Raw genomic sequence first — 27,967 nt, 5'->3', positions numbered from 1 at the left:
AGCACAAAAATGTAGTGTTTATTTTCAGATGCATCTCATAACACTATAAACATACTGATAGCTTCATGTGAGATGGCACTATAGTGCTCGGCTATTAAGTCTGAACACAAGCAGGGTGAGGTTATTTTTGTAATTGTCAGGTTTGGAGATTAGATATTGCTCATTTTACAAGATGGGTCAGTTCAGTAGTGAGTGCTTATTCTGAGATATTGCTTCACATAGGAAGACCAAGAAAGCAACAGCAGTCAGACATGGGTTACTGAAGCTGTAATATGTCCTCCTAGAAACACTATAATTTGATATGCTGAAAATTAAGTTAGTTACATCTAAAAGATTCAAGGTTTATTTTAATTTTTTTTCTTTGTTGTTGTTTCTGAAGAGAGCAGCCCTCCCTACCACTATGGCCTTTCACATAACCACAAACGTTTTATTATAAAAACTGATCCAGAAGTACAGTTAAATACAGGTTTCATTTACATGTTCATATTCATTCTTAAAATTAAGTGCATTAATTGCCCCACCCCCATCTCTGCTTTCTTCCTGTGAGTGGGAGAGTTTTAGACACAGGTGCTAGATAAAGAAAACAGCTGGAAAATAGAAAAAAATAGGTTTTGGAACAAAACTGGAAAAAGGCAAGAGATTAGCAATAAGGCCACACATCAACATAAAATTAAATTAGAGAACACTGCATTGTAGTGATGATCTAGTTTTAATGGAGATGCAGTGAGACTGATGTAGTACAATACTGTTAGTCCCTTGACATCAACATGATTACCACATAAAATGCAGCATTTTCTAATGTTATTCATGAACTTGGCACATTTCCTTGGTGCCTGAAAAAAACAAAAGCCAGAAGTGTAACCATTAAAAAACAGTCATGGGACTGTGAGGTTTTAAAAAAATTGAATCATGTCATTCATAATAGTTCCAAGTTCCTGCTTACCTTAGAAGCTTAAATTGCAAATCAAATGTTAACACCCCCTAGGCAGTTTTCTCACCACAAAGCGGGAGAGAAGAGTACATTTTATTTCTCTCTCAGCCAGATATTGTTTCATACAGAGTCCCGTGTTTCTGTGGTACTGACCATGATTGTTTAGTTCCAGTGTTTCAACTGTCTCAGTCACTCAAGACTAAACTAGCTACAGAACTGAGGAATAAGGATTTAAATTTTCAGCTTTCATTCAAATAAATCCAAGATTTTTCAGGAGGCCAACATCCCTATTAAAAAAATAGCATAGGTTTAATCGAAGTCAGACACAGAATGAGTTTGCTACATAACAGATTGAAGAGGAGGAGGAGGTTGGAAAGTTTGCAAATGCTTTTTTTTATATTAAAAAAAGCCCCAACTGCTGCTTCTGAGAATTAGCTATATTAGATGCTCATGATCTGTCTCTTCTGGATATGACAGATGTCCTGAAGCACTAACCCAAATTCTGCATAAACGGAGTAACGCTGGTCAGCAAGTACTCAACAAGTACTCCTTTCCTTTTTTTAGTTACAATGGTATCAAAGAAGAGGAAATTAAAATAAGATCTGTGAGATTCACGGGAAACAGATTACTGAACTTGTTTTACAAGGTGTACAGTGCTATTTTTTAAATTAAATTTGTGTTGGATTTTTACTTGTGGGAAAGTACATTTATGATACTTCTCTAAATTGAAGAATTAGAGTCAACTGCTACATTTTATCCAGAGAAGCATATGAATATGGCAAGACAGGCTCTTATTCCTGACTGTTCCTCAGATCAAAGTAATCCATGGTTGGGAGGACAATAAGTATATGAAGAAGGAAATTAAAAAGCCTGAAGATAAGAGCATCAGAAAAGGATAGTCTGCTTACACAATAACTTGGATCAGATTGACTGTCAGCATCTGGAAAGGGTAAGAGACTATCTTATACAATAAAAGAAGCCACCACAGATCATATCCCCCATTTAAAATAAAGTAGACAATAACAAGCTCTTTTCAGACATCTATGTATATGGAGTTTTAACATATGAAATACAAGTTGGTTAAAATACTGCTAAGAATAACACATACAGAAACAGTACGTCACTTATCACTCATTACAAGTTTTTACAGAAAAAAAATGGTGAAACACCTAGGAGATCTTGCTGTATTCAAACTATATACACATCTAACAGTCCAAACGTTACTTGTCTTGGACTCAAGGTAAGCACCTTCATTACAGTGTCCATTACAGGAAAACAGCCAAAAATACATTCAGAACCCCTACAACTATTTTCCTAATTAACATTTTAAAGCATTTTGTGGTAGACAGGTGTATCCAAGATTGTTTTTCTTTAAGGATATGCAATCTGCATTAGTAACAGTAAAGAGCTCTTTGCATTTTTGTTCAATGTATCAACTTATTTCACAAGTTATTTATTTAAACACTTTCACAATTTTACAAAATTCCTAAAAAAAATTTGCACTTCAGTTTCTCATCCTTGAAACGTGCTACTTTAACATAATTAGGAGCTGGCTACATTTTCACCCTTCCCTCCTACCTATTTCTTCCCTCCCACCTCCCCCCACAGCAAAGGAACTACTTGGTTTTAGGGATTGCATCCCCATAAGCCCAAGACCTGCATTTACATAATAATAATAATAATAATAATACTTAATACGTCTATAGTGCCTCCTTCAGAGCATCTCAAAGCGCGTCCAAACAGTTGTTTAAGCCTCACAACACCCCTGTGAGGTAGGTATGGTATTATCCCCATTTTACAGGGCCAAGACCTTTTTTTTTTTTTTTGGGGGGGGGGGGGGGGCACAATCACACTTAAGTGTTTACTACAAGGGCAGCTTCTTAACCTGTAGTCTTGAACAAAATAGTGTTAATATTCCAGACAGTTCAGTTCACGTTCCTACAATTTGTATTGGCATTATTTGTATGGGCTTGGGGGGAAGTATTAAAGCAAAGTGCTGGGTAGGTTGCTGCTCTGCCACCGCAGGCAGGTAGTTTTGGAATGTTTATACAAATGGCTGGACTGGCTGAACCGTTTGCCACACTTTAAACAGGCATAAGGCTTTTCTCCTGTGTGCACACGGATGTGCTTCTTACAGTCTGTTAAGGTCAGGAAAGTCTTGCAGCAGATTTTACAGGCATATTTGCGAGCACCTTCTACAACCAAGACATTGTGCTCAGATAAGGCCTTCTTACATTTTGAAAGAACATCAGCAGATGCCCTGGTCAACTGTGGTGGACCAGGCTGGGAAGGATGCCCATTTTCGAAAGAGGAACTGGTCCCATTCATCATCAACTGGGAATTAGATGTACTATCTTGCATTTGGGAGCTTCTAACAGAGGTCACAACAGGCATTTTGGGGGCTATGCGACGGTAGCCGGGAAAGTTACTAGCTCCACCTCTTGGAGAGCCCATCATTGCCCTTGATAAAGAGTGTAGTCCCAAGCCAGACCTTGGAAAGTCCATCCCAAACTGTTCTGCTGCCCGGTATCCAGAAGTCTGTACACATGGAAGACCCATTACATCCTGCATAGGTCTAACAAAGTGAGAGTCTGCAGATTCATTGAATGGATTTTCCACATGAGACACAGTAGCAGAGGAATGGCCATTAGTAGGCCCAGACTCTGGACTCATTAAATAAGCGGCATCTCCATCCATTCTGCAGTCACTGGTTGTATTTGGAATATTGTCATCGTTTTGATTAGCACCAAAATTGCCACCTCGGCTCTTATTCAGAAAATTTGAGATACTGAAAGTAGACTTATGTTCCAGGTTATTTGACACCTCCAAAATATGGATGTCACCAACCCGATCAGTACTAGATTGTGGGTCAGAAAAGCTACGATCACTACTTTCAGGACTCAGTTCTATCTTTTCTGCACTCACTACTCCTCCTTCCACTTCAACAGATTCGCTGCCTTCTGCTTGGGAAGTGACATCACTCACTTCATCTTGAGGCTCTGGGGAACTCAAGGGCTCAGATTTAACCACCACCCTCATGTGTTCTTTTTCATTTAGACTGATCTCCGGATTTTCACACTGAAAGTTGTTTTTCTCAGAAGTAGCTTCTTGGTCAAAGCTAGTTTCTACTTGTGTTGCTTGAGATGCCATGGACATTTGCGAAATATTTCCTCCACTGTTGTCAGACTGACTGGGCACTTGGGCATCTTCTTGGGCACCAAAAGACTGATCAAACATAATGGTGTTATCCTCCTGATTATTGGTCACAACATCAGCTTTAGAATTGTCCACAATCTTCAGTGAATCTGGTGAAAAAAATTCTTCCCGTGAATGAACTACTGACTGCCCACTCTCTGGGGCAACATCTGAAATGATGGACTCGTCTATGGTAGGCCTGATTCGCTGTCTGGCCCGGTCTTCAGAAGACTGTTTACGTTTGTGGAGACGCCGAATAGGAAAAGTAGTGCGCTGTTCTATGTTACTTCTCATTGATGAGTTCATAGTATTTTGTTGTTCCTCTGCATTCTGGGTGGAATTTAATGCAGAGCTCACTATACTCAGTCCAAGCTGCTGAAGCATGAAAGATCTTTGCATGCGTGCATTTTGTTCTTGAACTCTATCGCTAGGTGGCGACATTGGCAGCGTCCTTGTAGTAAGGTAGTGTTTACATGCTTTAACAACAGAGTTCAAATGTAAGTGAGAAGCTGCCAGCAAGACATCCATAACATTGCTCTCTCCAAGCATGAGTGTGGAGGTGTACATCATGTCAATCAGAGCAGCAAAGGCCTCAGCTGTCACTACCTCACTGTCCAGCTGGATCATGTTCATGGTCTGGTCTCCCTCTGCTACAGTAAAGAGAGCTCGAAAATGTGTGCTGCATGCTGCCAAAACAGAGCGATGGGCTTTGAAATGCCTGTTCCCCACCACAATGACACAGTCACAAAGTTGACCATGAAGTCGCTGGTAGTTTAGCTGTTGAAAGATTTGCTCAAAATGTCCTGGAAAATCCATGATCCTACAAAATAAAAAAAAGAGGAAAATGTAAGACAAAAATGGCTGAAGTTCTATTTCTATCACAATGAACCAGGGTTTAAAATTTGAATGCAGATGGCTCAGAGGCAAACTATCAATAACTGATCTTGTACTTACCACCACCATATTGCTGTAATACTTATGCTGGCAACCTTGTGAAGGAGCATAGAAAAACTGCAGCTTCTGCTAGACTCATTCTTTTTTCAGGATTTTCTCTAATGTACTTCCCAGCTAACTATCAAACATATTATAAGCAGAGCTGGTAACATAACCTATAGTTAAAGGTGTCTGATATCTTCCATTATAAAGACCCTACTTTCAGTTGCTTATAGCTTCACCGAACTTTAACCCTTCAGGCTAAAATTCCCATGCCTGGTCTCTCCCTTAGGCTAAATTTTGCTGGAAAGTATTAGCTAAAACAGTTCTGCAGTTTGAGAACGAGATTAGGAGAAAATATGTTATTTCCTCATGCTAAAAAAAATATATTGCAACCATTCACTGAAAAGCTCTAGCACCTCCATACTTTGAAGAAAGGGTGTGAAGTTTGGGGTGGGTGTGGGAGGTCAAGGAGGTTAGAGATGTCCTTTTTGCAGCCCAAGTAAAAATTTACCCAGGCTCTACAAAATCTCAGTTAGCACATGGTCAATACAGACTTGTTAAGAATGTGGCAGTTAAATTCTCTGAAGATTCCATCTTCACTGAGCATTATCCAGCCCCAGTCTTTCCTTGAAATTGCTCCTCCCAGCAGCCAAGAGAACGGACAGCAGGAAGCCTGTCTTGCCTGTGTTCTCAACGGTCCCTCTGCTGGCACCCAGGCAGCATGGAGGAGGAAGCTGCCTGCCAAAAATGCAGAGGGGTGAGGAATAAGGAGAGGTGTTGCACAAATCAGAAGGCAGAAAGGCGGTAGGGGTGCGTGGTGGGAGCAAGAGCCAGATGGACTGGATAGAAGAGAGGAGCAGACGAGGGGGTGGGGGGGGAGGAGATAGACAGAAGGATCTATAACCACTAGGTAACACTCTCCTACAAAACCTGGATTTAACCCAAGAGTTTTCAGTCTCTGCATTCTTCTGCTATCAGCAAAGATAACAGCATATTACCACTACCAGTTACTCCATTAGCTCAAGTGGTAGAGGACTGTGCTGTGGATATAAAGATCCAAACCCTATTACTGACCTAATTTGACGGTCACTGTATGTGTGTATTTAATTTGTATCATGTGCAACCAAATTAAAAAAATTGGAAGTCACATAAGAGCCACATTTTTCTAACGTGGAGGTTGCACAAAAAATTAGGAAATACTCAAAATCAAGGTTGCACAATTCAGTTCCTTTGTGTGTATGCATTATTACAGTTTTTAATTACGTGATCACATACTACACTTCTACCCCAGGACCCTATCTCATTCAGTGCACAGATTGGACGGACAGTGCTCTCGGAATGAATCAGGGTTGCATAGTGAATTAGGGTGTTGCCTGTAGGGCACATTCTCCATTTGTTGCAGAAGTTGGAAGGTGCTCAGTGAATGTGGCAGGGGACTGTAGGAAAAGAAAGGATATTCTAATGGTTAAGGATGCTAAAGCCGCTCTAGAGAATTGAATTCTATTCCTGCCTCTGCCACAGAGTTCCTGTGTGATTCTGGACAAGTCATGTAAGTCAAAATATTCACAGCTGTCTTGCAATTGTGGGTTCCTCATTTTCTGAATGCCCAAAACAAAACTTCTGCCACCAGATTTGGTGAGCACTCACAATTGCAACTATAGTCAACTGGAGCTGTGCTCTGAACATGTAAAGTGCAATAAAACTGCTGAATACTCTGAAAGCCCTATGGTTTCAAGCTGGGCACCCAAAAATAATGGACACTCGATGATTTTGGCCTTTATCTCATAGGGATGTTATGAAGACATATTAATGTTTGTGAAGTTCACAGATGTTATGGAGAGCACCACAGAAATGTGCACAAGGAAACTGATAATTTTGTATTAAGCGCAGGGTTTGTTAAATGAAGATTAGGACCACACATTAATAGATTATAACCTCCTCCATAACTCAGGCCATAAGACTTCCTTGAATTAATTCCTGTTTGAATGACAGCATCTCTTTTAGGAATAACACCCAATCTTGATTTTAAAATTGCCAACAATGGAGAATTCACTACAACCCTTGGTAAGCTATTCCAGTGGTTAATTACCCTTACGTTAAAAATGTGTTCCTTTATTCTAGCCTAAGTTTGTCTAGCTCTCTCTTCCAGTCGGTGGATCTTGTTATATTAGGTCTGTTGACTGAAGAGCCCTTCACCATCAAATTTCTGCTCCCCATGTAGGGTACTTATAAATCGTGGTTAAGTCACCCTTTAACCTTCTCTCAGAAACACAAAATAAATTGAGCTCCTTGCATATTTCACTTTAATCTAAGGCATAATTTTCCCATCTTTTAATCATTCTTGTGGTTCTTCCCTGAACCCTCTCCAATTTATTAACATCCTTCTTGAACTGTAGACATCAGAACTGGACAGAGTATTCCAGTAGCAGTTGCACCAGAGCCAAATACAGAAGTAACAAAACCCTCCCTACTCCTACGTGATACTCTCTTGTTTATACATCCTACAATTACATTAACCCTTTTGGCCAGAGTTGGTCTGGAGGCTCACATTTGGCTGATTATCCATCATAACTCCCAAATGTTTTTCAGAGTCACTGCTTGACAGGATACCTTTGTTTCAAGATGTGTGATCTGAACATTTGACCATATTGAAACATATCATTTTCTTACATCCAGATGACCAAGTGATCTCTATTGCTCTGTTTCAATCTCCTCTCCATTATTTACCGCTCCCTCAATCTTTGGGTCATCTTCAAACTTTAACGGTCATGATTTTATGTTTACTTCCAGGTCATTCATAAAAATATTAAATGCCATAAGGCTGAGAACCAATCCCAACCTATCAGCCAGTTTTTAACGTATTTAACATGTACCATGTTCATTTTGTATAACTCTAGTTCCTCAATCAAAAGATCACATGGTGCCAAGTCCAATACCTTACAGAAGTCTGTTACATGTGTTTGTAGAGTGCCTATCACAATGGGGTCTGTGTCTAGGGCTCCTAAGCACAAGAATACAAAAAACAAACAAACTTGTCATCTCTTCAAATCAAGATATCAAGTTACTTTGACAAGATCTATTTTGTCTGCAATATCATGAATGCCATGTTAATTGGCGTTAATTATGTCACGCTCATATTACATTGAATGTGGAAGATAAAAGAAATACTGCATAACTACCCATCTAATGAACAAGGCAGGGGCACTGGGTGGGAGGAAGGGAGAGAGGAGGGGACAGTATACGATTATGTAATCAAAGGTTATCAAAGCATATACATAAGGGGGCCAAATTCAAGTTGCACAGACAAACCTTATATTGGCACTGCCTAACTTGTGTGCTTGTCTTTGCAACCTTAACCTTCTCACAAATATATATTTATATCAAACTGGACAAGGAAATTCACCTACAATGCCCTAATTAAAAAACAGAGGAAGAGGAAGGATGGTCATGTGGTTAAGGCACTGAATCGTGACTCAGGAGATCTGGGTTCAACGCCCAACTCTGCCACAGATTTCCTGTGTGATCTTGGTCAACTCATTTTACCCCATATCCCCATTTTACCGATTGAAAATTGGGGTAATAGTTCCTTTTGCCTATGCTGTCTGCCTTGCTTATTTAGATAGTAAACTATTCAAGGCAGAGTGTCTTACCTACTATGTATGTACATACACAAGGAGCCTTGATCTCATTCGGGACCTCTGGGCACTAACATAGTAAGTGATCTGTCAAGGATTAAAAGAAGTCTACTAGCCAGCAGGAAGCTCTCATAAACATGGATACTAAGCCACTACTTTCTTCAACATGTAAGTTTTCATTTCAATAGCTAGCCCTTAAGGATGTGAAATAATCCTCCAAACAAACAAATGTAATGCTGTCTTTGTTTATTTACAGACTGTTCTAGTGTTTGAGACTGCCGTATATTGCTTTTCCAATCATCATCAGCAGCTCAGAGTTAAGACTCATGAGATCTGCAGTTGTTATTCAGAACTTTGTAGGCACAAGTGAAATCATACCTTATTCCTTTTGCTACTGCTACAGTTTTCCCAAGCAGAAGAGGCAGATACCAGAATTGTTTGAAGGAGAACATGACACCACCAAAAAAGGAGGCTGAAGGAAAGGTAGAGCATCAAACACTTGGTGGAAAAGAATGCTCCACTCTTGCAGCAGCTGGAGGCTGGGTCATCTTCACATCTGGCGCACATCAACTATCCAGAAATTGATACTGAAAACAGAGGCCCCAATCTTGTTTTTCAAAAAGATATGCTCTAGGAATTATTCTGAGGAAGTTTTATGGCCTGCACTATACAGGAGGTGAGATTAGATGATCACAATGGTCCCTTCTAGGGATGTAGATATCGTTTAAAAATTTAACCGGTTAACGGATTAAAATTTTATTGTTTCACCGATTAAAGGGAGAGGGACTGGCGCCACTCTGGCCAGCCCGGGGCCGTTCCGTCCGGTCAGCCGGAGCAGGTGGGGCGCTCTAGCTGGGGCCGGGGTCGGCCGGCTGGCGCAGCTGCTCCGGCCATGGGCTGGGGATTAACAGTTAGGGTGGGTTAATGGTAAAACTAATGCTTACCGATTAACCAGTTAATATTTTACATCCCTAGTTCCTTCTGGCTTTGGAGTCTATGAATCAGACTCTAGGGATAGAAATCCCAGTGTCATCAGCCATCTCAGCAGTGATGCTGGACAGTGGGCTTTTCACTACAGTATTAGCCCTGGAATTCCCCCAACTCACATGAGCCTCTAGCTAGCAAGTGTCCAATAAATTTTTCACCTGTGCTGTATGTCTCGTGACATACCGGAGCCAGAAGTGGACAGTATGCACTCTGCTTTCTCCAGTGAAAAAAGAAAAAACAAATGGTAGTAAGATCTAGGAGAAAAACATTTAGTGAACCTTAAGAGCAAGATCCTATTTTCTCTGTAAATAATTTTTCCACTGATCTTTCTGGTCCTGCTAGCTCAGGACCCAAACTGTGTTGTATGCTTAGCAACATGAACACTGTTCAACAACAGAAGTGTGGTTAAGGTTTGGGGTTTTAAGTTTCCATTAATACAACTGTAAAGTTAAACAATATCTCAGTGTATTATAGATTGACCCTTGCCTAAAAAAAGGCATTTTTCACTGTCTGTACCTTTCTGATTAAGAAGATTACAGGAGAGTTTTTTTAAGCAAACAGACCAATAGTAATATTGAAGCATATTATAGGACAGAGACTACCAGACCCTATAGAAACAGCTAAGACAGGACTGGCAAATCACAGAAACATAATTTTGACTCCTTTCCCAAGATATAAGAGACAGTCTCCAAATTTAAAGAGTTAATGTTTACATTGGCTTACAATTCCATGCATTTACTTCAAAATGTCATGTAAGACTCAAACCACGTACCTGAATATTCTCATATGCATATAGTCATGCATTAAGTGCATTATGCGTGTACAGAATTCCAGATTCATGGATTCCAATAGAAATGAGACAAAGCAATTTATTTTGATATAGAAAATAAATATCAATTATGAACTGTACAGACTTCACTTCTAAACCAAAGATGGGTACAAGGAATTTAACTTCATTAGACAAGCCTGAAGTTTAAAAAAAAAAAAAGCTAGTCTGAAAGATTCCCAATGGATGAATACTTGTTTCAGGGCCAAATTAAAACCCCGCACATAAAAACATTACTTTTTCCATTTTAATATATCTAGGCTTGTTTTTTATAAGTATGACACATGTTAACTTAAAAGGATAGGTTTTCAGCTTTTGGAAGACGCTAACAAATAGGTTTTAATTAGTCTATTTCTTTTATTGCTCTGTCCAAAGCCAATGTGAGAATTAAAAAGACATTCAAAGTTATTACGCCAACTATCCTTTTTGACATATCCGATCATAACTGAAAGCACTCGTCCAAAGAAAGATTACAAACTGAACCTATAGTTCCCCCCCAAAAAAATTTGACATGGGTTAAAGAAGGTATTTATGGTGTGATAGTCTAGGTTTTTGCATCATAAGAGGGGAGGCCATGTCTACACTAGCAAGCTTATAGCGGCACAGCTGTACCGATAGAGCTGTGCCACTGTAAGATTGCTTGTGTAGCTGCTCTATACCAATTGGAGAGAGCTTCCCCCATCGACATAATAAAACCACCACCTAAAACGAGCAGCAGTAGCTATGTTGAAGGGAGAGCGTCTCCTGCCGACATAGTGCTGTGCACATGAGCGCTTATGCCCGCAAAACTTATGTCCCTCAGGGTGTTTTTTTCACACCTCTGAGCGACGTGTTTTGCCGACATATGAAAGTTTAAATATGAAGTAGTGTAGACATGGCCTAGTGTCAATGGTCTCAGATACGCCATAGTTAAACTGAATATCAAAGGGAGCTTGGCACACAGGTAACAACACTCTAAATCACTATTAGTATTACAATTGGGTTGCTTCTTGCTTGCTAGCCAACAGCTTGCAGTTTACTACTTGGAGTCACCCCCTCCCCATCTCCCTAAACCCTCAATATTTAAAATATGTTTGAGGTGTCAGACACCAAATCTGTAAGGATTCCTAGCACAAAATTAATACGCAAAAAGATGCCCAAGGTACGTTAAAGAACTTAAGCAAAAAGGTTGTATCTCGCCAACATTAGAATGTGTTTGTCCTGTGCTCACCTGTTGTGCCAAAAAGTATCAAAACCCACAGAAAAACTCCTTTGGAGACCGTAATAGACACTTAAGTCCAGGTATTTAAATAGTGAAAATCAAGAATGCTTTTTTCTCCTTTTCATCCCTCAACACTTGGATTTTTATTTTATTTAATAAGCCATGGAGAAAAATCTCAAAGAAGTTGACTTTTTCAGTGAATTAACTCTTTGAACAAAGAGCTAAACAGGTCATTAGTTTTAAAGTTATATTCTGGTTAAACACATGCAAAATCTTAATTTAGTGACAGCTAAGGTTGCACCTGGACATACCCCGTCCATCCAAACACCTTAAAAGCATGGAAATAAGGTGAGGGAATCATCTCCTGTGTTCTCTGTCACCTTCTCACTGCCAAGAACACGGTCAGTGGCACACTCCCTCAGGTTTTCACTTCCATCTCCAACAGATAAAGAGAAGCAATATGTACCCAAACATAATGAAACTGACAACCTTATTACTAAATGAAGTTTGTGGGAGCTTCCTAGAGATTTGTGGTTTGGGTTTTTTTTAAATCCAGGGTTGGTAGTTGGTGTAGCTCACTGGTTAACTCCCCAGTATCAGGGAGGGTGAGCTGCAGTTGCTTGGCAATCAGAGGGCCAAGCTGCACTGCCAAAGCTGCTCCTGCCACCTTGACCCTCCAGAAAAGGCTAAGACATGGCTCAGGAGAGCTTTTGTCCCTAATATTTTACCACCATTTAAAAGTTACTGAAATTACAGAGTCCAAACGCAATCTACTGTAATTAACAGCAATGCACAGTTTATCAGTCGAAGCAGCAAGCATCATCACTTGCTTCCTGAAACACAACACTGCCTCTCGTACACCTCTGGAGGTTGACATAGCCAAAAGCAACTGTAGCAGCAGAGCGTATGCGAGCCTGCACTCTGGCAGCAGGGCTACATAGTGTGTTCCTCTTTTTTCTAGGTCCCTTGCCCTGTCCCCCGTGAAGAGATCTCTCAGCTTTCAAACCTGCAATATCTGACACTTGAAAGCAAAGCGTGACAAATGATTAAAATGTGAAACACTTGTATTTTGGCCCATCACATCAAAGTTTACAGATTCTAATGGTTTAAGTAAAAAACAACAACTCTTTTTTCACTAAGAAAATTAAATTATCTTTAAAAGATTTTCTCAGTGGATCCATAACATCATGATGGGGTTGTCAATTTGAATCCTAGCCCTGCAAATTCCTAGCCAAGACCTTTACCACCTGGGCTTACAGGTGTAATTGCTATCCTGTAAGGGAACACTCACTAGAAGGGGGACTTGACACACACTTTCCTAGTGGGTTTGCTAAATAGTGGTAGAAAATTGGAGACAGGGGTTCTGGATTCTATCCCTAACTTCATGGCAGCAATGTGGTATACTCAGAGATAGGATAAGAAAAAACGCAAAGAACAAACATTCTGAAAGGCATCATGGCTGAGTGGATAATTTTGGGTTTTGATACTAGAGACCTGGGTTCTACTTTACAGCAGCTACAGCGCTGCAACTGTGCTGTTATAGCATAAAAAGAAAAGGAGTACTTGTGGCACCTTAGAGACTAATGAAACCATGAAAAAATGGGTATTTACCACTACAAAAGGTTTTCTCTCCCCCCACCCCACTCTCCTGCTGGTAATAGCTTATCTAAAGTGATCACTCTCTGTACAATGTGTATGATAATCAAGGTGGGCCATTTCCAGCACAAATCCAGAGTTTAACAAGAACGTCTGGGGGGGGGGGGGGGGAGGGATGTTGGAAATATTGTATCCAATTTGCAAATGAATTCCAATTCAACAGTCTCTCGCTGGAGTCTGGTTTTGAAGTTTTTCTGTTGTAATATCGCAACTTTCATGTCTGTATGTATAAAAACACCTTCTGTATTTTCCACAGTATGCATCCGATGAAGTGAGCTGTAGCTCACGAAAGCTTATGCTCAAATAAATTGGTTAGTCTCTAAGGTGCTACAAGTCCTCCTTTTCTTTTTGTGAATACAGACTAACACGGCTGCTACTCTGAAACCTGTCATTATGCAAGGCACTGCATTTAGCCATATGGAGTGGAAATCTATTAACTGCATAAAAAAACTTGTACAGATACAGACAGACATCATCTTCCTTTCCAAATGCAAGCAGATGGACATCGTACCAAAAGGACTGAAGGTAAAAAAATCCATTACAATCTACATACCACACAGACTATGCTGACAGCTTGTGCCACACGCTCTCAAAGAAACTGTGGAACCACCTGATCAACATCCTCTACAGCAAATAGGGAAAGATAAAGAATGAGCTCTCAAAACTGGATACTCTCAAAAAACAACTTTCCACACAAACTTCCTCGTGGCTGGACTTTACTAAAACTAGACAAGCCATTTACAACACATACTTTGCTTCTCTACAAAAGAAAAAGGACACTAAACTTTCTAAACTACTACATGCCACAAGGAGCCACAGCAATGGTTCCCTCAACCCACCCAGCAATATTGTTAACCTATCCAACTATACTCTTAGCCCAGCAGAAGCAGCTGTCCTATCTCGGGGCCTCTCCTTCTGCCCCTCCACCCCCACGAACATGATACAGTTCTGTGGTGACCTAGAATCCTATTTTCGATGTCTCTGACTCAAGGAATATTGCCAACACACCTCTGAACAACATACTAATCCACAGAGACCTCCCTACCAACAACTACAAAAAGAAGGATTCTAGGTGGACTCCTCCTGAAGGAGGAGACAGCAGACTGGACTTCTACATAGAGTGCTTCCGCTGACGTGCACGGGCTGAAATTGTGGAAAAGCAGCATCACTTGTCCCACAACTTCAGCCGTGCAGAACACAATGCCATCCACAGCCTCAGAAACAACTCTGACATCATAATCAAAAAGGCTGACAAAGGAGGTGCTGTTGTCATCATGAATAGGTCGGAATATGAACAAGAGGCTGCTCGGCAGCTCTCCAACACCACTTTCTACAAGCCATTACCCTCTGATCCCACTGAGAGAGTTACCAAAAGAAACTACAGCATTTGCTCAAGAAACTCCCTGAAAAAGCACAAGCTCAAATCCGGACAGACACACCCTTGGAACCTCGACCTGGGATATTCTATCTACTACCCAAGATCCATAAACCTGGAAATCCTGGGCGCCCCATCATCTCAGGCATTGGCACCCTGACAGCAGGATTGTCTGGCTATGTAGACTCCCTCCTCAGGCCCTACGCTACCAGCACTCCCAGCTACCTTTGAGACACCACTGACTTCCTGAGGAAACTACAATCCATCGGTGATCTTCCTGATAACACCATCCTGGCCACTATGGATGTAGAAGCCCTCTACACCAACATTCCACACATAGATGGACTACAAGCCATCAGGAACAGTATCCTCGATAATGTCACAGCAACCCTGGTGGCTGAACTTTGTGACTTTGTCCTTACCCATAACTATTTTACATTTGGGGATAATGTATACCTTCAAATCAGCGGCACTGCTATGGGTACCCGCATGGCCCCACAGTATGCCAACATTTTTATGGCTGACTTAGAACAATGCTTCCTCAGCTCGTCCCCTAACGCCCCTACTCTACTTGTGCTATATTGATGACATCATCATCATCTGGACCCATGGAAAAGAAGCTCTTGAGGAATTCCACCATGATTTCAACAATTTCCATCCCACCATCAACCTCAGCCTGGTCAAGTCCACACAAGAGATCCACTTCCTGGACACTACAGTGCTAATAAACGATGATCACATAAACACCACCCTATACCAGAAACCTACTGACCGCTATTCCTACCTGCATGCCTCCAGCTTTCACCCTGACCACACCACACGATCCATCGTCTACAGCCAAGCTCTACGATACAACTGCATTTGCTCCAACCCCTCAGACAGAGACAAACACCTACAAGATCTCTATCAAGCATTCTTACAACTACAATACCCACCTGCGGAAGTGAAGAAACAGATTGATAGAGCCAGAAGAGTTCCCAGAAGTTACCTACTACAGGACAGGCCTAACAAAGAAAATAACAGGACACCACTAGCCATCATCTTCAGCCCCCAACTAAAACCCCTCCAACGCATTATTAAGGATCTTCAACCTATCCTGAAGGATGACCCAACACTCTCACAAATCTTGGGAGACAGGCCAGTCCTTGCCTACAGACAGCCCCCCAACCTGAAGCAAATACTCACCAGCAACCACATACCACACAACAGAACCACTAACCCAGGAACCTATCCTTACAACAAAGCCCGTTGCCAACTGTGCCCACATATCTATTCAGGGGACACCATCACAGGGCCTAATAACATCAGCCACACTATCAGAGGCTCGTTCACCTGCACATCTACCAATGTGATATATGCCATCATGTGCCAGCAATGCCTCTCTGTCAAACTGGACAGTCTCTATGTAAAAGAATAAATGGACACAAATCAGATGTCAAGAATTAGAACATTCATAAACCAGTCGGAGAACACTTGAATCTCTCTGGTCACGCGATTAGACATGAAAGTTGTGATATTACAACAGAAAAACTTCAAAACCAGACTCCAGCGGAGACTGTTGAATTGGAATTCATTTGCAAATTGGATACAATTAACTTAGGCTTGAATAGAGACTGGGAGTGGCTAAGTCATTATGCAAGGTAACCTATTTCCCCTTGTTTTTTCCTAACCCCCACCCCCCAGACGTTCTTGTTAAACCCTGGATTTGTGCTGGAAATGGCCCACCTTGATCATCATACACATTGTACGGAGAGCGATCACTTTAGATAAGCTAAAAGAAAAGGAGTACTTGTGGCACTTTGGAGACTAACCAATTTATTTGAGCATAAGCTTTCGTGAGCTACAGCTCACTTCATCAGATGCATACTGTGGAAAGTGTAGAAGATCTTTTATACACACAAAGCTTGAAAAAATACCTCCCCCCACCCCACTCTCCTGCTGGCAATAGCTTATCTAAAGTGATCACTCTCCTTACAATGTGTATGATAATCAAGGTGGGCCATTTCCAGCACAAATCCAGGGTTTAACAAGAACGTCTGCGGGGTGGGGGTGGGGTTAGGAAAAAACAAGGGGAAATAGGTTACCTTGCATAATGACTTAGCCACTCCCAGTCTCTATTCAAGCCTAAGTTAATTGTATCCAATTTGCAAATGAATTCCAATTCAACAGTTTCTCGCTGGAGTCTGGATTTGAAGTTTTTTTGTTGAAGAATTGCAACTTTCATGTCTGTAATCGCATGACTAGAGAGATTGAAGTGTTCTCCGACTGGTTTATGAATGTTATAATTCTTGACATCTGATTTGTGTCCATTTACTCTTATGTAGAGACTGTCCAGTCTGACCAATGTACATGGCAGAGGGGCATTGCTGGCACATGATGGCATATATCACATTGGTGGATGTGCAGGTGAACGAGCCTCTGATAGTGTGGCTGATGTTATTAGGCCCTGTGATGGTGTCCCCTGAATAGATATGTGGGCACAGTTAGCAATGGGCTTTGTTGCAAGGATAGGTTCCTGTGTTAGTGGTTCTGCCTGACTAATCTAATCTAATCGCCTTTTATGATGAGATTACTGGTTCTGTGGATGAAGGGAAAGCAGTGGATGTATTGTTTCTTGACTTTAGCAAAGCTTTTGACACGGTCTCCCATAGTATTCTTGTCAGCAAGTTAAGGAAGTATGGGCTGGATGAATGCACTATAAGGTGGGTAGAAAGCTGGCTAAATTGTCGGGCTCAACGGGTAGTGATCAATGGCTCCATGTCTAGTTGGCAGCCGGTATCAAGTGGAGTGCCCCAAGGGTCGGTCCTGGGGCCGGTTTTATTCAATATCTTCATAAATGATCTGGAAGATGGTGTGGATTGCACTCTCAGCAAATTTGCGGATGATACTAAACTGGGAGGAGTGGTAGATACGCTGGAGGGGAGGGATAGGATACAGAAGGACCTAGACCAATTGGAAGATTGGGCCAAAAGGAATCTGATGAGGTTCAATAAGGATAAGTGCAGGGTCCTGCACTTAGGACGGAAGAACCCAATGCACAGCTACAGACTAGGGACCGAATGGCTAGGCAGCAGTTCTGCAGAAAAGGACCTAGGGGTGACAGTGGACGAGAAGCTGGATATGAGTCAGCAGTGTGCCCTTGTTGCCAAGAAGGCCAATGGCATTTTGGGATGTATAAGTAGGGGCATAGCCAGCAGATCGAGGGACGTGATCGTTCCCCTCTATTCGACATTGGTGAGGCCTCATCTGGAGTACTGTGTCCAGTTTTGGGCCCCACACTTCAAGAAGGATGTGGATAAATTGGAGAGAGTCCAGCGAAGGGCAACAAAAATGATTAGGGGACTGGAACACATGAGTTATGAGGAGAGGCTGAGGGAGCTGGGATTGTTTAGCCTGCAGAAGAGAAGAATGAGGGGGGATTTGATAGCTGCTTTCAACTACCTGAAAGGGGGTTCCAAAGAGGATGGCTCTAGACTGTTCTCAATGGTAGCAGATGACAGAACGAGGAGTAATGGTCTCAAGTTGCAGTGGGGGAGGTTTAGATTGGATATTAGGAAAAACTTTTTCACTAAGAGGGTGGTGAAACACTGGAATGCGTTACCTAGGGAGGTGGTAGAATCTCCTTCCTTAGAGGTTTTTAAGGTCAGGCTTGACAAAGCCCTGGCTGGGATGATTTAACTGGGAATTGGTCCTGCTTTGAGCAGGGGGTTGGACTAGATGACCTTCTGGGGTCCCTTCCAACCCTGATATTCTATGATTCTATGTTGTGTGGTATGTGGTTGCTGATGAGTATTTGCTTCAGGTTGGGGGGCTGTCTGTAGGCAAGGACTGGCCTGTCTCCCAGGATTTGTGAGAGTGGGGTGGGGGGAGGTATTTTTTCATGCTTTCTGTGTATAAAAGATCTTCTACACTTTCCACAGTATGCAACCGATGAAGTGAGCTGTAGCTCACGAAAGCTTATGCTCAAATAAATTGATTAGTCTCTAAGGTGCCACAAGTACTCCTTTTCTTTTTGTGAATACAGACTAACACGGCTGTTACTCTGAAACCTTTAGATAAGCTATTACCAGCAGGAGAGTGGGTTTGTGTGTGTGGAGGGGGGGGGAGAAAACCTGGATTTGTGCTGGAAATGGCCCAACTTGATTATCATACACATTGCAAGGAGAGTGATCACTTTAGATAAGCTATTACCAGCAGGAGAGTGGGGTGGGGGGAGAAAAAAACCTTTTGTAGTGGTAAACACCCATTTTTTCATGGTTTGTATGTATTTTCCACAGTATGCATCCAATGAAGTGAGCTGTAGCGCACGAAAGCTTATGCTCAAATAAATTGGTTAGTCTCTACGGTGCCACAAGTACTCCTTTTCTTTTTGTGAATACAGACAAACACGGCTGTTACGCTGAAACCTGTTGTAGCATAGACACTTTCTATGTTGCCAGGAGTTGTTCCATCGAGAGGCAGTAACTAGGTCAATGGAAGAATTCTTCCACTTACCTATCTGTGTCTACAGTGGGGGTTAAGTCAACTTAATCACTTTACCCAGGATGTGAAATTTTTTACAGCTCTGAGCAATTTAGCTAGGTCAGTCTATGTTCTAAGTTTGGACCTGGCCTTAGTGCATCTGAAATGACCTTTTCTAACATCTATTTGTTAAAGGGAAAGTGTGGAGGTAAGGTACAGGTGGCAACTTATACTTGACTGACTTGTAGGGTTGGGGTCATGGCCTTGGTTGATAAAGGTGGTGAAGGGCATGGAACTATAAACTGTGTAAGATCTGAAGTCATGTTCTCTGGTTCTCAGCTCAGGGAACTGTTCTCTGAGCTACCAGTATAGTGGCACTCTCTATCTCTTCCTCTAACTGCTACAGAACAATCTGGGGATGGCAGAAACATTATCTTGTATTAAGTTCCATATAGGCAACTCACTTTCAAAAGTGCTCCATATGTTCACTTCATGTTGGTATATATAAAAACTTAAACTGGTGGAAATTATGTAAGAAGAATAGAAACAAATACCTACTCTGCAGATGTGGGTAAAGTGTGATGCAAAAATCAGATCCAAGGAGTTTACACACTTGTCTAAAGGGATAAAAAAGGGGGATGCCACATTCAAAAGTGATCATTCTGGGACACATTAACAGCAGTGTCATATGTAGCACACAGGATATAATTGTTCGGCTCTACTTGTCACTGGTGAGGCCTCAGCTAGAGTACTGCGTCCAGCTCTGGGCATCACTTTTTAAGGAAAGATAAGAACAAACTGCAAAGAGTCAAGATCAGACCAACAAAAATAATTAAATGTTTGGAAAAAATGTCCAATTCTTTCACTCTTTCCATGCTTAGTCTAGAGAAGAGGTAGTTTCAAATATGTAACAGGTTGTTTTAAAAAGGACAGTGATCAATTGTTCTCCAAGCCCAACAAGGGTAGGACAAGAAGTAATTAGCTTAGTTTGAAGCAAAGGATATTTAGATAGAAAGTTTTTCCTAACAACAAAACTATAAAGGACAGTTAAGCACTGGAACAAGTTACATAGGGAGGTTGTGGAATTCCCATCAATGCAGGTTTTTACAAACAGGTTAGCCAAACGGCTCTCAGGGACAATCTAGATATATTTAACCCTCCTTCAGTGTGTGTTTGGGGGTTGAGGGTGGGGAGCAGCAGAACTAGGACTAGGTGGCCTCTTTCTATATTTCTACTGAAATATACATGTCTACATTTCTATGATTATTGTTTTATTGTTCCATTTGTATCAGCCTGACCAGCGCCAAACCACCATGAAAACTTCAGATTTACGTCAGTTTTAATTTCTATCTTTCGTCAGTTTTACAGCATTTCTGAAAAATGAAGCTTTAACACTCCCATAAAAATGAAACTTTTCCTGTAACTTTACTTACGGCCTTGCTACCGCTGCATCATAACATAACACTTGTATTCCCAATCTCCATCTTGATCTGCAAAAGCTGAACAAATCCATAGGATGGCCTCTCTGCTATCTACCACCTGCCTCTCAAATGGAGGCCCCAACTTTAAGAAGAAAATTCAGTTTCCAGCTTTCCCATTTAAAAGCAATCCTCTGTCCATGCATCTAACCTCAAATACCATATGGAGCCAAAGAGAGCTGCATTTAAGTATCCCAGGAGAAAAAGCAGCCACAGATACCTGAGCATGATACCATCTTGCCCAACAGGGCATTAAACTTCTAAATCTAATGCATCAACCTCACTTTACCATTTACTAGAAATTCAAGGACTTCTCTCAACCCTTGCTAATTCTGAAGCAGCCTGGAAACAAGGCATAAGTTTTTAACAGTGAGAGTAATTAACCAATGGATAATTTACCAAGGTTCGTGGTGGATTCTCAATCACTGACAATTTTTTAATCAAGACTGGATGTTTCTTCTAAAAGATCTGCTTTAGGAAATATTTTGGGGAAGTTTTATGACCTGTGTTAAACAGGAAGTCAGAATAAATGATCATAGTGGTTTCTGCTGGCTGTGGAATCTACAAATCTCTGCATGCGGTTTTTAAATTCTAGTCATGTAACCAATGATGATTTAGTTTAACTCAGAATGGAGAAATACATTTTTACCAGAAAAATTTAAAGCAGGCCAAAGGGACAAATATCCTTTGTGCCTTCTCCACTGTAGATGATACATGGGCTCAATCAATTTTCTTCATGATTTTAACTTCCAAAGCAGATTATTTTATCTATAAATTAGACATGTCTCCAGCAAATCAATACTGCATTTTAACTGAGATTTGACATACTCTCCTGCTTCTGGCCTCCTTAAACCTATTAATATTAAAATTATTTCAAGAATATGTCTTCTCATGGCAGTGTAATTTGAACCACTATTAACGGAAAGTCTGTGTTGTACAGTCTTTTATACAAATCCATAATAGGATTCCAGACATTTTAGCATGTACTAATTCATAAAAATATTGATGGCCGAAGTAACAACCATAACTTTGTAATTTTAACTCTTCTAGAAACCTCAGCCACAAGTTTTTTAAAGAGAAATTCATTTATCATGTCGAAACTAATTACTTTTAGTTATGGGAAATAATGAACTAGAAATGAACTGTTACAATCACTGAATAATTTAAACAGTGACAACAAAGTTAATAGAAAAAAGTAGCAACTAACAGGCTGCCTAAATTTAGAACACAGCAATATATACATGCTCTCTTTGCTGTGTTACATATTTCATTTTATATCGAAGTGTAACAGTAGCCACATGGTTACTAGTTTGACCTTTGCCGAATTTGTCTTTGATAGTACGATTGTGTAAAAAAAATGTAGATCCTAAACATATAAATAAAAGAACTTAAGAACAGCCATACTGGGTCAGACCAAAGGTCCATCTAGCCCAGAATCCAGTCTTCTGACAGTGGCCAAGCCAGGTTCCCCAGAAGGAATGGACAGAACAGGTCATCACAAAATGCAGCTGCCAAATGACCTCCGTACAGTCTACAGACAACTATCTTTTTGTACTTTGGCAGTTTGTTTTGTAACACATTGCACCCATTTGTTGTACCTTCCATTACATTTGCTAGAACTAGTTCAATGTTATAAATGCAAGCCAATAGTAGTTCTAAAACAGTCACCTAAAATTATCTTTATTCTCTGAAAATTCCAAATAATCAAACCAGAAGTGGGGGAGGTCTGGGAGAAGGGGAGCAGGGGGGAGGAGTAGTTGTTAGAAGTGAGTGGGTGCACTAGGAAGGTAACCTGGTGCCAAACTAAAGAACTAAGCTATGCCAAAACTTGTTTCACACCTACTTGAACAGCAAGTCACTCATAGTAGTACAGATTTAGAATGGTTTCCACACTACCCCTACATTTCACACTTTTGATCATTCACTATCCAAGTTTTAAAAAAAAAATCTGCAAAAGGTTCTTTTTTGAAAACTCTGCTTCACATACTTGGTCACATGATTTTGTAACACTTGATTTGCTTAGAATCACACATTTTTAAAAAAGTGTTTCATAGAGTCTTGCAGCAAAGATCAAATGGCAACTTCATTTCACTAGATTCTGCAGTATGTCAAATGCTGTTTTGGAAGACCTCATTCCCTTCTGGCTTAGAAGTCTCAGTAGCATGAATGATGCCTTGAAAGTGAAAGATTTGTGTGAGTTGACAAATATTTGAATTGCCAAGAGAAAATCTATACTGCAACATGAGTATAAAGGCGGATATAAGTATAAAAAAGCTCCCGTTGGTTTTCTGCAAATTACACATTAACCGGTAGCTGTGTTTTTAATATAACACACACCACATTTTTATCATCTACTTAAGTATTCTTATGCAACCACAATTGGTTCAGTAGCACTAACCAATGACTAGGGGTTCCATGTTGCAGTCCTTCACTCACACAGGTAACCCCCACAATGAAGTCAGCAAGATTTTGCTCAGTTCAGAATGACCGGACCTGGCCCTATAATTATTTTTCAATGTGTCTACTACAACTTCCAGTTGTAACACCTGTTACAAAGCTGCACAAATGTGAGGACTTGGGTAGAATTTCCAGCACAAATGGTGAGAGATTGCAGGTATGACTGTCAACCCACTCCCCATAGGAATTCCACCTACGTGCACAAGACAGATCTTCAGACCTGGTGGTTTTCACGACAGACATCCCCCCCTCCCCCCCATGCACACACTTGTTCAGGGGTACCCAACCTGGGGGAACGTCACTACAGCTCTCCCCACCTCCAGTCTTGGAGAATTTTGGGACTCAATTCTCCCCAACAAGTAACAAAGAGCTAACGGGACACGAGGGGAACCTGCATGGAGTGGGGACGGGGACAGGGTCTGGCGATCATGGGAGCCTGAAGGGAAGGCTCAGGGTGGACAGATGAGGGAAGGATGCAGTGGGGGGCGCCTACAGACAGATCTGTCACTGCAGGGGGCTGGGGGCAGGGAGACGAGGGAAGCCTGCGGGGGTGGGGCGGGCAGATGAGGGCAGCCTAAGGGGGGGCGAGGCTGGGTTGTCTGTCCCTGCAGGGGGGCCAGGGACGGGTAGGTGAGGGCAGACTGCGGGGGCAGGGGCGGGGCTAGGGTCTGTCTGTCCCTGCGGGGGGTAGACGAGGGCAGCCTGCAGGGGCATGGATGGGGGGCCCGGTGCCAGCCTGAGCCCTGGCCATAGGGCCTCCCCCCCCGCCGCCGCCCTGTCACTCACCAGCCGGCCGAGACCCCGCCCCTCCCGCTCAGACTGTCTAGTGTCGGGGACACTAATCGCGCCGTCTCCCAGGCCCCGGCGCATGCGCAGGACCCCGGTCCCCCTCCTCACTCCCTCCCCCGCATCGGCGAGACAAGCGCTGACAAGAGAACAAACCTCCCCAAACACAGCTCGCGCCCGCGCGCGCCCGCCCTGTCTCGCGCGCGCCCCCGGCGCAGCGCGCGCAGCCTCTCCCACCCGCCGCCTCGGGCCTGCCTCACCTGCGCCGTGCCGTCCCGTCCCCTCCCCTCCCGCGGCTCTGCGTCTCCGGGCCGGGGGGGGGCCGTCGTTCTCGGCCCCGGCGGGTTCCTCTCCACCTCGCTCCGGTCTCCTCCCCCCTCCACTCCGGACACAGCAACGGCCTCGCCGGCAGCAGGAAGTGACGCCATCGTATGGCGGCCAATCAGCGGGGTGGGTGGGGACGAGAAGAAAAAAGGCTCCGGAGCCTCCCGGGATGCGAAACTCCTAGCCAATCCCAGGGCGCCATTCGCTGCCCTGAGCGCTCTGAGGCGTAGCCTTAGCCAGTCAGCCATCGGTTTGCTGATAACACCGCCGTGCTCCAGGGGGTTTATCAATAAACTGCTCGCTGATTGGACATGTCCTCCATAATCCAATCAGAACGTGATTTCACTGCAGGCTGAGGCTCAGGAGCGCCCCCTTCCCTCCCAACCAGAACTGCAGCCTCCCAAGAGCTTCAGCGCTCGCCCACTTTAGGGCTTCCCCCCTTCTCCCTTACCCCACGTTCATTGGCCTGGCATCCCACCCTGGCCATCCTGAGCTGGACCCCACTGCACCCACCATCCTGCAGGACCAGCCAGAGCCCCACATCAGAGCCCAGAGCCTGTTAAAGCAGGATGGAAACTCTGCACTCACGCTCATCGGAGGCCTAGGTACCAGGGCTTGGAAAGCGATGCTCCAGGGTGTTTTCCAGCCGGCTGTAAAAGCAGAACTGTTGCCAATCCCAGACGTTCAAAAATCATGAGTCAGGCTCCAAAAATCATGAAGCTGTATTAGAAATCATGAGACTCTTTTAAAAAAATTAACATTGTGTTATTTTCCTTTCCATTCTGGTTTTTGAGCCTTTAGGCTGCACTTGAGTCATGTTCCCAAGGTTTTATCTGCATTTGTGAAGGCCACAAATTTGCTTTTTAATAAAAATGAAAGCTGAGATTTTCATATAATTCTGCGCCTGCAGGAGCTGGGGCTGGAAGGGAAACATCAAAAATTGTGAGATGATGAGATGATAAAAATCACAAGAGTTGCCAACGCTTCACTAAATAAGTAAAAACCTATCCATAAATGATTGTTAAAGTCTTCCAGAAGCATAATTCAACCCACTCCACAAACAGGAGAAAATTTTCGGGCCTGACTGTAACTACCAACTGTACTGATTGGGACAAACCGCACGAGAAAACAAATAGATTTAAAATTGTTATTAAAGATAATGTTAAAATTATCTAATACACATGTTAAGAAAACAGTTTCTATATATCTGAGTATAATGCTTAAATTATATAAAAGTACAAAGTTTGGTTTAAAAGTCATAAAATATAAAACATAAAAACATACTGTATATAATCTGTAATATCCCAAATTAAGGTTAATAAATGTAATGATACCATTAAAATATTAGCATCCAAATATTTCGGTACATCACTCAATAAGTTATACTAAGAGTAGCTTGTGGAAAGCAAATATAGCAATGAGTATAGATTGTCCCAGTACCAGGCATTCCTCCAGCACCAATAATGGCTGCAGAGAACAAGGACGAGTTTATCCTCCCTTATTAATATTCAGAAAATAATACAACATTTAGAGCCATCTTAACTAAAGCAGCTTACAAATACATTAGATGAAAGTTTAAATCAACCATGCATCAGACATTGGGAAGAACAGATACAAAAATACTAATAAGCCAGACCGCTAGAAATCCCTGCACAGAACTAACACAAAAAATTGCTTTAAATCCCAGCCATTAAGACACAGACCCACTGTCGGTAATGAACCAGTTTGCTACAGTAGACAGGTCCTTATAAAATTACACGCCATGTTGGATGCCAATATGTAACAGCACTCTCCTCTCCTTCCTCCATTTGGGTCTTCAGCAGCGTTTGAATCTCAAACCTCAGCACTAAAGCAATGAGCTTTTATCATTTGAACTGAAAAAAGTAATAATTCCATTGGTTGGTAGCAGCAGACTCTATCCTCTTGCACGAACCAGCCAGTAGACAGGAAGAAAAATTAACATTGCAGTGCGGGCAGGATTTTCTTCCTTCCATCCATCGTTGCAATGTGCTGTGTCAAGGTCTTCCTATGGATGCCAGTAATTTCACAAATGACATCATGCAATATAGGCCAAGAGGAGCAGTGGTAGCTCCCAAAGGATTTTGCAAGCTTGAGTTCAAGTATCTGTACAGTGTGACTTATTTTAAAACAGAAATAACACAGTGTCCTGCTTCTCTGTGATCTAAAATAAGCTTACCTCAACCATAGGCTCCGAAGTGACAGACTGACATAGGCTGTGACAACAAGAGGAGACAATGGCTATGGGCACCATCTATCATTCAGCTTTTCCCTCCCTTCATGCAGATTGTTTTAATTCACTTCTTAAAGAATCAGCAGCCTGCAGCCAATGAGACTCATCAACATCTATGATAGTCTCTAAGGTGCCACAAGTACTCCTTTTCTTTTTGTGAATACAGACTAACACGGCTGTTACTCTGAAACCTGTCATCTATGATAGTTACCTGTATCTGGAGATATTATTCCTAGAATTGTTTTGTATTGCTATCCAAAGACACCTCATATCTCTTATCTTATTAATATCAAAATTCTACCTAATATCCTTTGTCTACACTTTTTTCCTGTTGGCATGACAGAAAACTGTTGGTCTAGAAAGCTGGTCTGGGGGACACACACTCCAGTTAACATGTACCCAAAGACTGGCCACTACGATGTTCTTTGAAGAATGTTAAAAGTTGACTGTTAGCCAAGTGATAGTTGTAAGTAGACCAACAACTGTCCCTAGAGAAAGGGGGTATATGTGTGTGAGGGGACCTCAACTGGAAGCAGAGTGCTTAAGGATAATATTGACAACTATTTATGTACATTTGGGAACAGGAAGAATCATTAGTTGTCAAATAGGGATGTGGTTTCGCAAAAGAACAGATGGCAAAAAAGGAAATAACTATTCTGGACCGGACTAAGCTATGGTGCAGCCCCACATGATAAAAGAGGCTTTTGAAACAAGAGTTCAAATGAGCTCTGGTGAAACAGGGTCTCCTTTCTCTCAAACGCACCCTTCCCCCCGCCCCCCATACTCTGCCTTTCTTCCTGAGAGAGTCACCTCAGCTCTTGCTTAAGATGGACAGTTTAAAATTGTGGGTCACACTTATAAAGTTCAGCCCTTCAAATAATAAATATAATGGGGCAACTCCTGAAGTTCTTAGTAAACCAGGCACAACTTTGACTGAAATTAAACAGCAATGAACAGCAGACGGGGTCTCTTTGCGAAAGTGTTATTGACCAAAGGACGCAGATGGTGGTAGGTCTGTTGCCAAGCGATCTATTCGGTCAGTGTGTTATGTTTGATTGTAAGAGTCTCCCGACATTTGCCATGTCGTGGTAAGCAGACGTACTTCCTCGGAAGCTCTTCAGAAGCTTGCTCCAACCCTGCTGTATTTAATGCAGATACTGCCCACGGCTTGCAATTCCTCTTGTCCTCTTAGGGTTGACACAAGGCACAAAACTGGTTACAAAAATATCACTGTCCGCAGAAGATGCAGAGGCGGCCCCAGAAATGAGATGGCCCCAGGCCCCCTTTCCTCGTGAATCGGAGCAGCTGCGAGCCCGAGGCAGGGGGAGACCAGCGCTGAGCGGCCCGCGGACCGGCGCGCCGACCCGGCGGCAGGGCAGCTCTCCGCCGCGCAGCGGGCCACTGAGCGCAGCGCAGCGCAGCGCAGGGCCCGGCGGGGGGCGTCTCCAGCGCCGTGCGCCGGCCGGCG

The 27,967-nt window shown here is 42.4% G+C and overlaps 1 protein-coding gene across 3 annotated transcripts; it reads right to left on the bottom strand.

Moving 5' to 3' along the window:
• Positions 1-2: 2 nt before the first annotated feature.
• ZBTB5 (zinc finger and BTB domain containing 5) lies at positions 3-24,345 on the bottom strand. Of its 3 annotated transcripts, none has more exons than XM_073345732.1 (2): positions 24,185-24,345; positions 3-4,946 (listed from the first exon to the last, which is right to left on the bottom strand). In XM_073345732.1, exon 2 carries the CDS (start codon positions 4,940-4,942, stop codon positions 2,915-2,917), a length of 2,028 nt encoding a protein of 675 aa, XP_073201833.1. In that variant the 5' UTR covers positions 4,943-4,946; positions 24,185-24,345; the 3' UTR covers positions 3-2,914. The 3 variants fall into 3 exon arrangements, with proteins under 3 accessions (XP_073201833.1, XP_073201834.1, XP_073201832.1); XM_073345733.1 differs by lacking the exon at positions 24,185-24,345 and adding an exon at positions 23,925-24,018; XM_073345731.1 differs by lacking the exon at positions 24,185-24,345 and adding an exon at positions 9,076-9,575.
• Positions 24,346-27,967: the final 3,622 nt, after the last annotated feature.

This window comes from Lepidochelys kempii, chromosome 5 (assembly GCF_965140265.1).
Source record: "Lepidochelys kempii isolate rLepKem1 chromosome 5, rLepKem1.hap2, whole genome shotgun sequence".
Lineage (NCBI taxonomy): Eukaryota > Metazoa > Chordata > Testudines > Cheloniidae > Lepidochelys > Lepidochelys kempii.
This window is presented reverse-complemented; position numbering and strand designations above follow the sequence as displayed.

Coding starts and splice junctions, on each gene's coding strand:
- ZBTB5 (XM_073345731.1), bottom strand. CDS start 9,149: ATGTTCTCCTTCAAACAATTCTGGTATCTGCCTCTTCTGCTTGGGAAA. Junction 4,947..9,075: donor GCAGTAGCAAAAGGAATAAG/GTATGATTTCAC, acceptor TTTATTTTGTAG/GATCATGGATTTTCCAGGAC.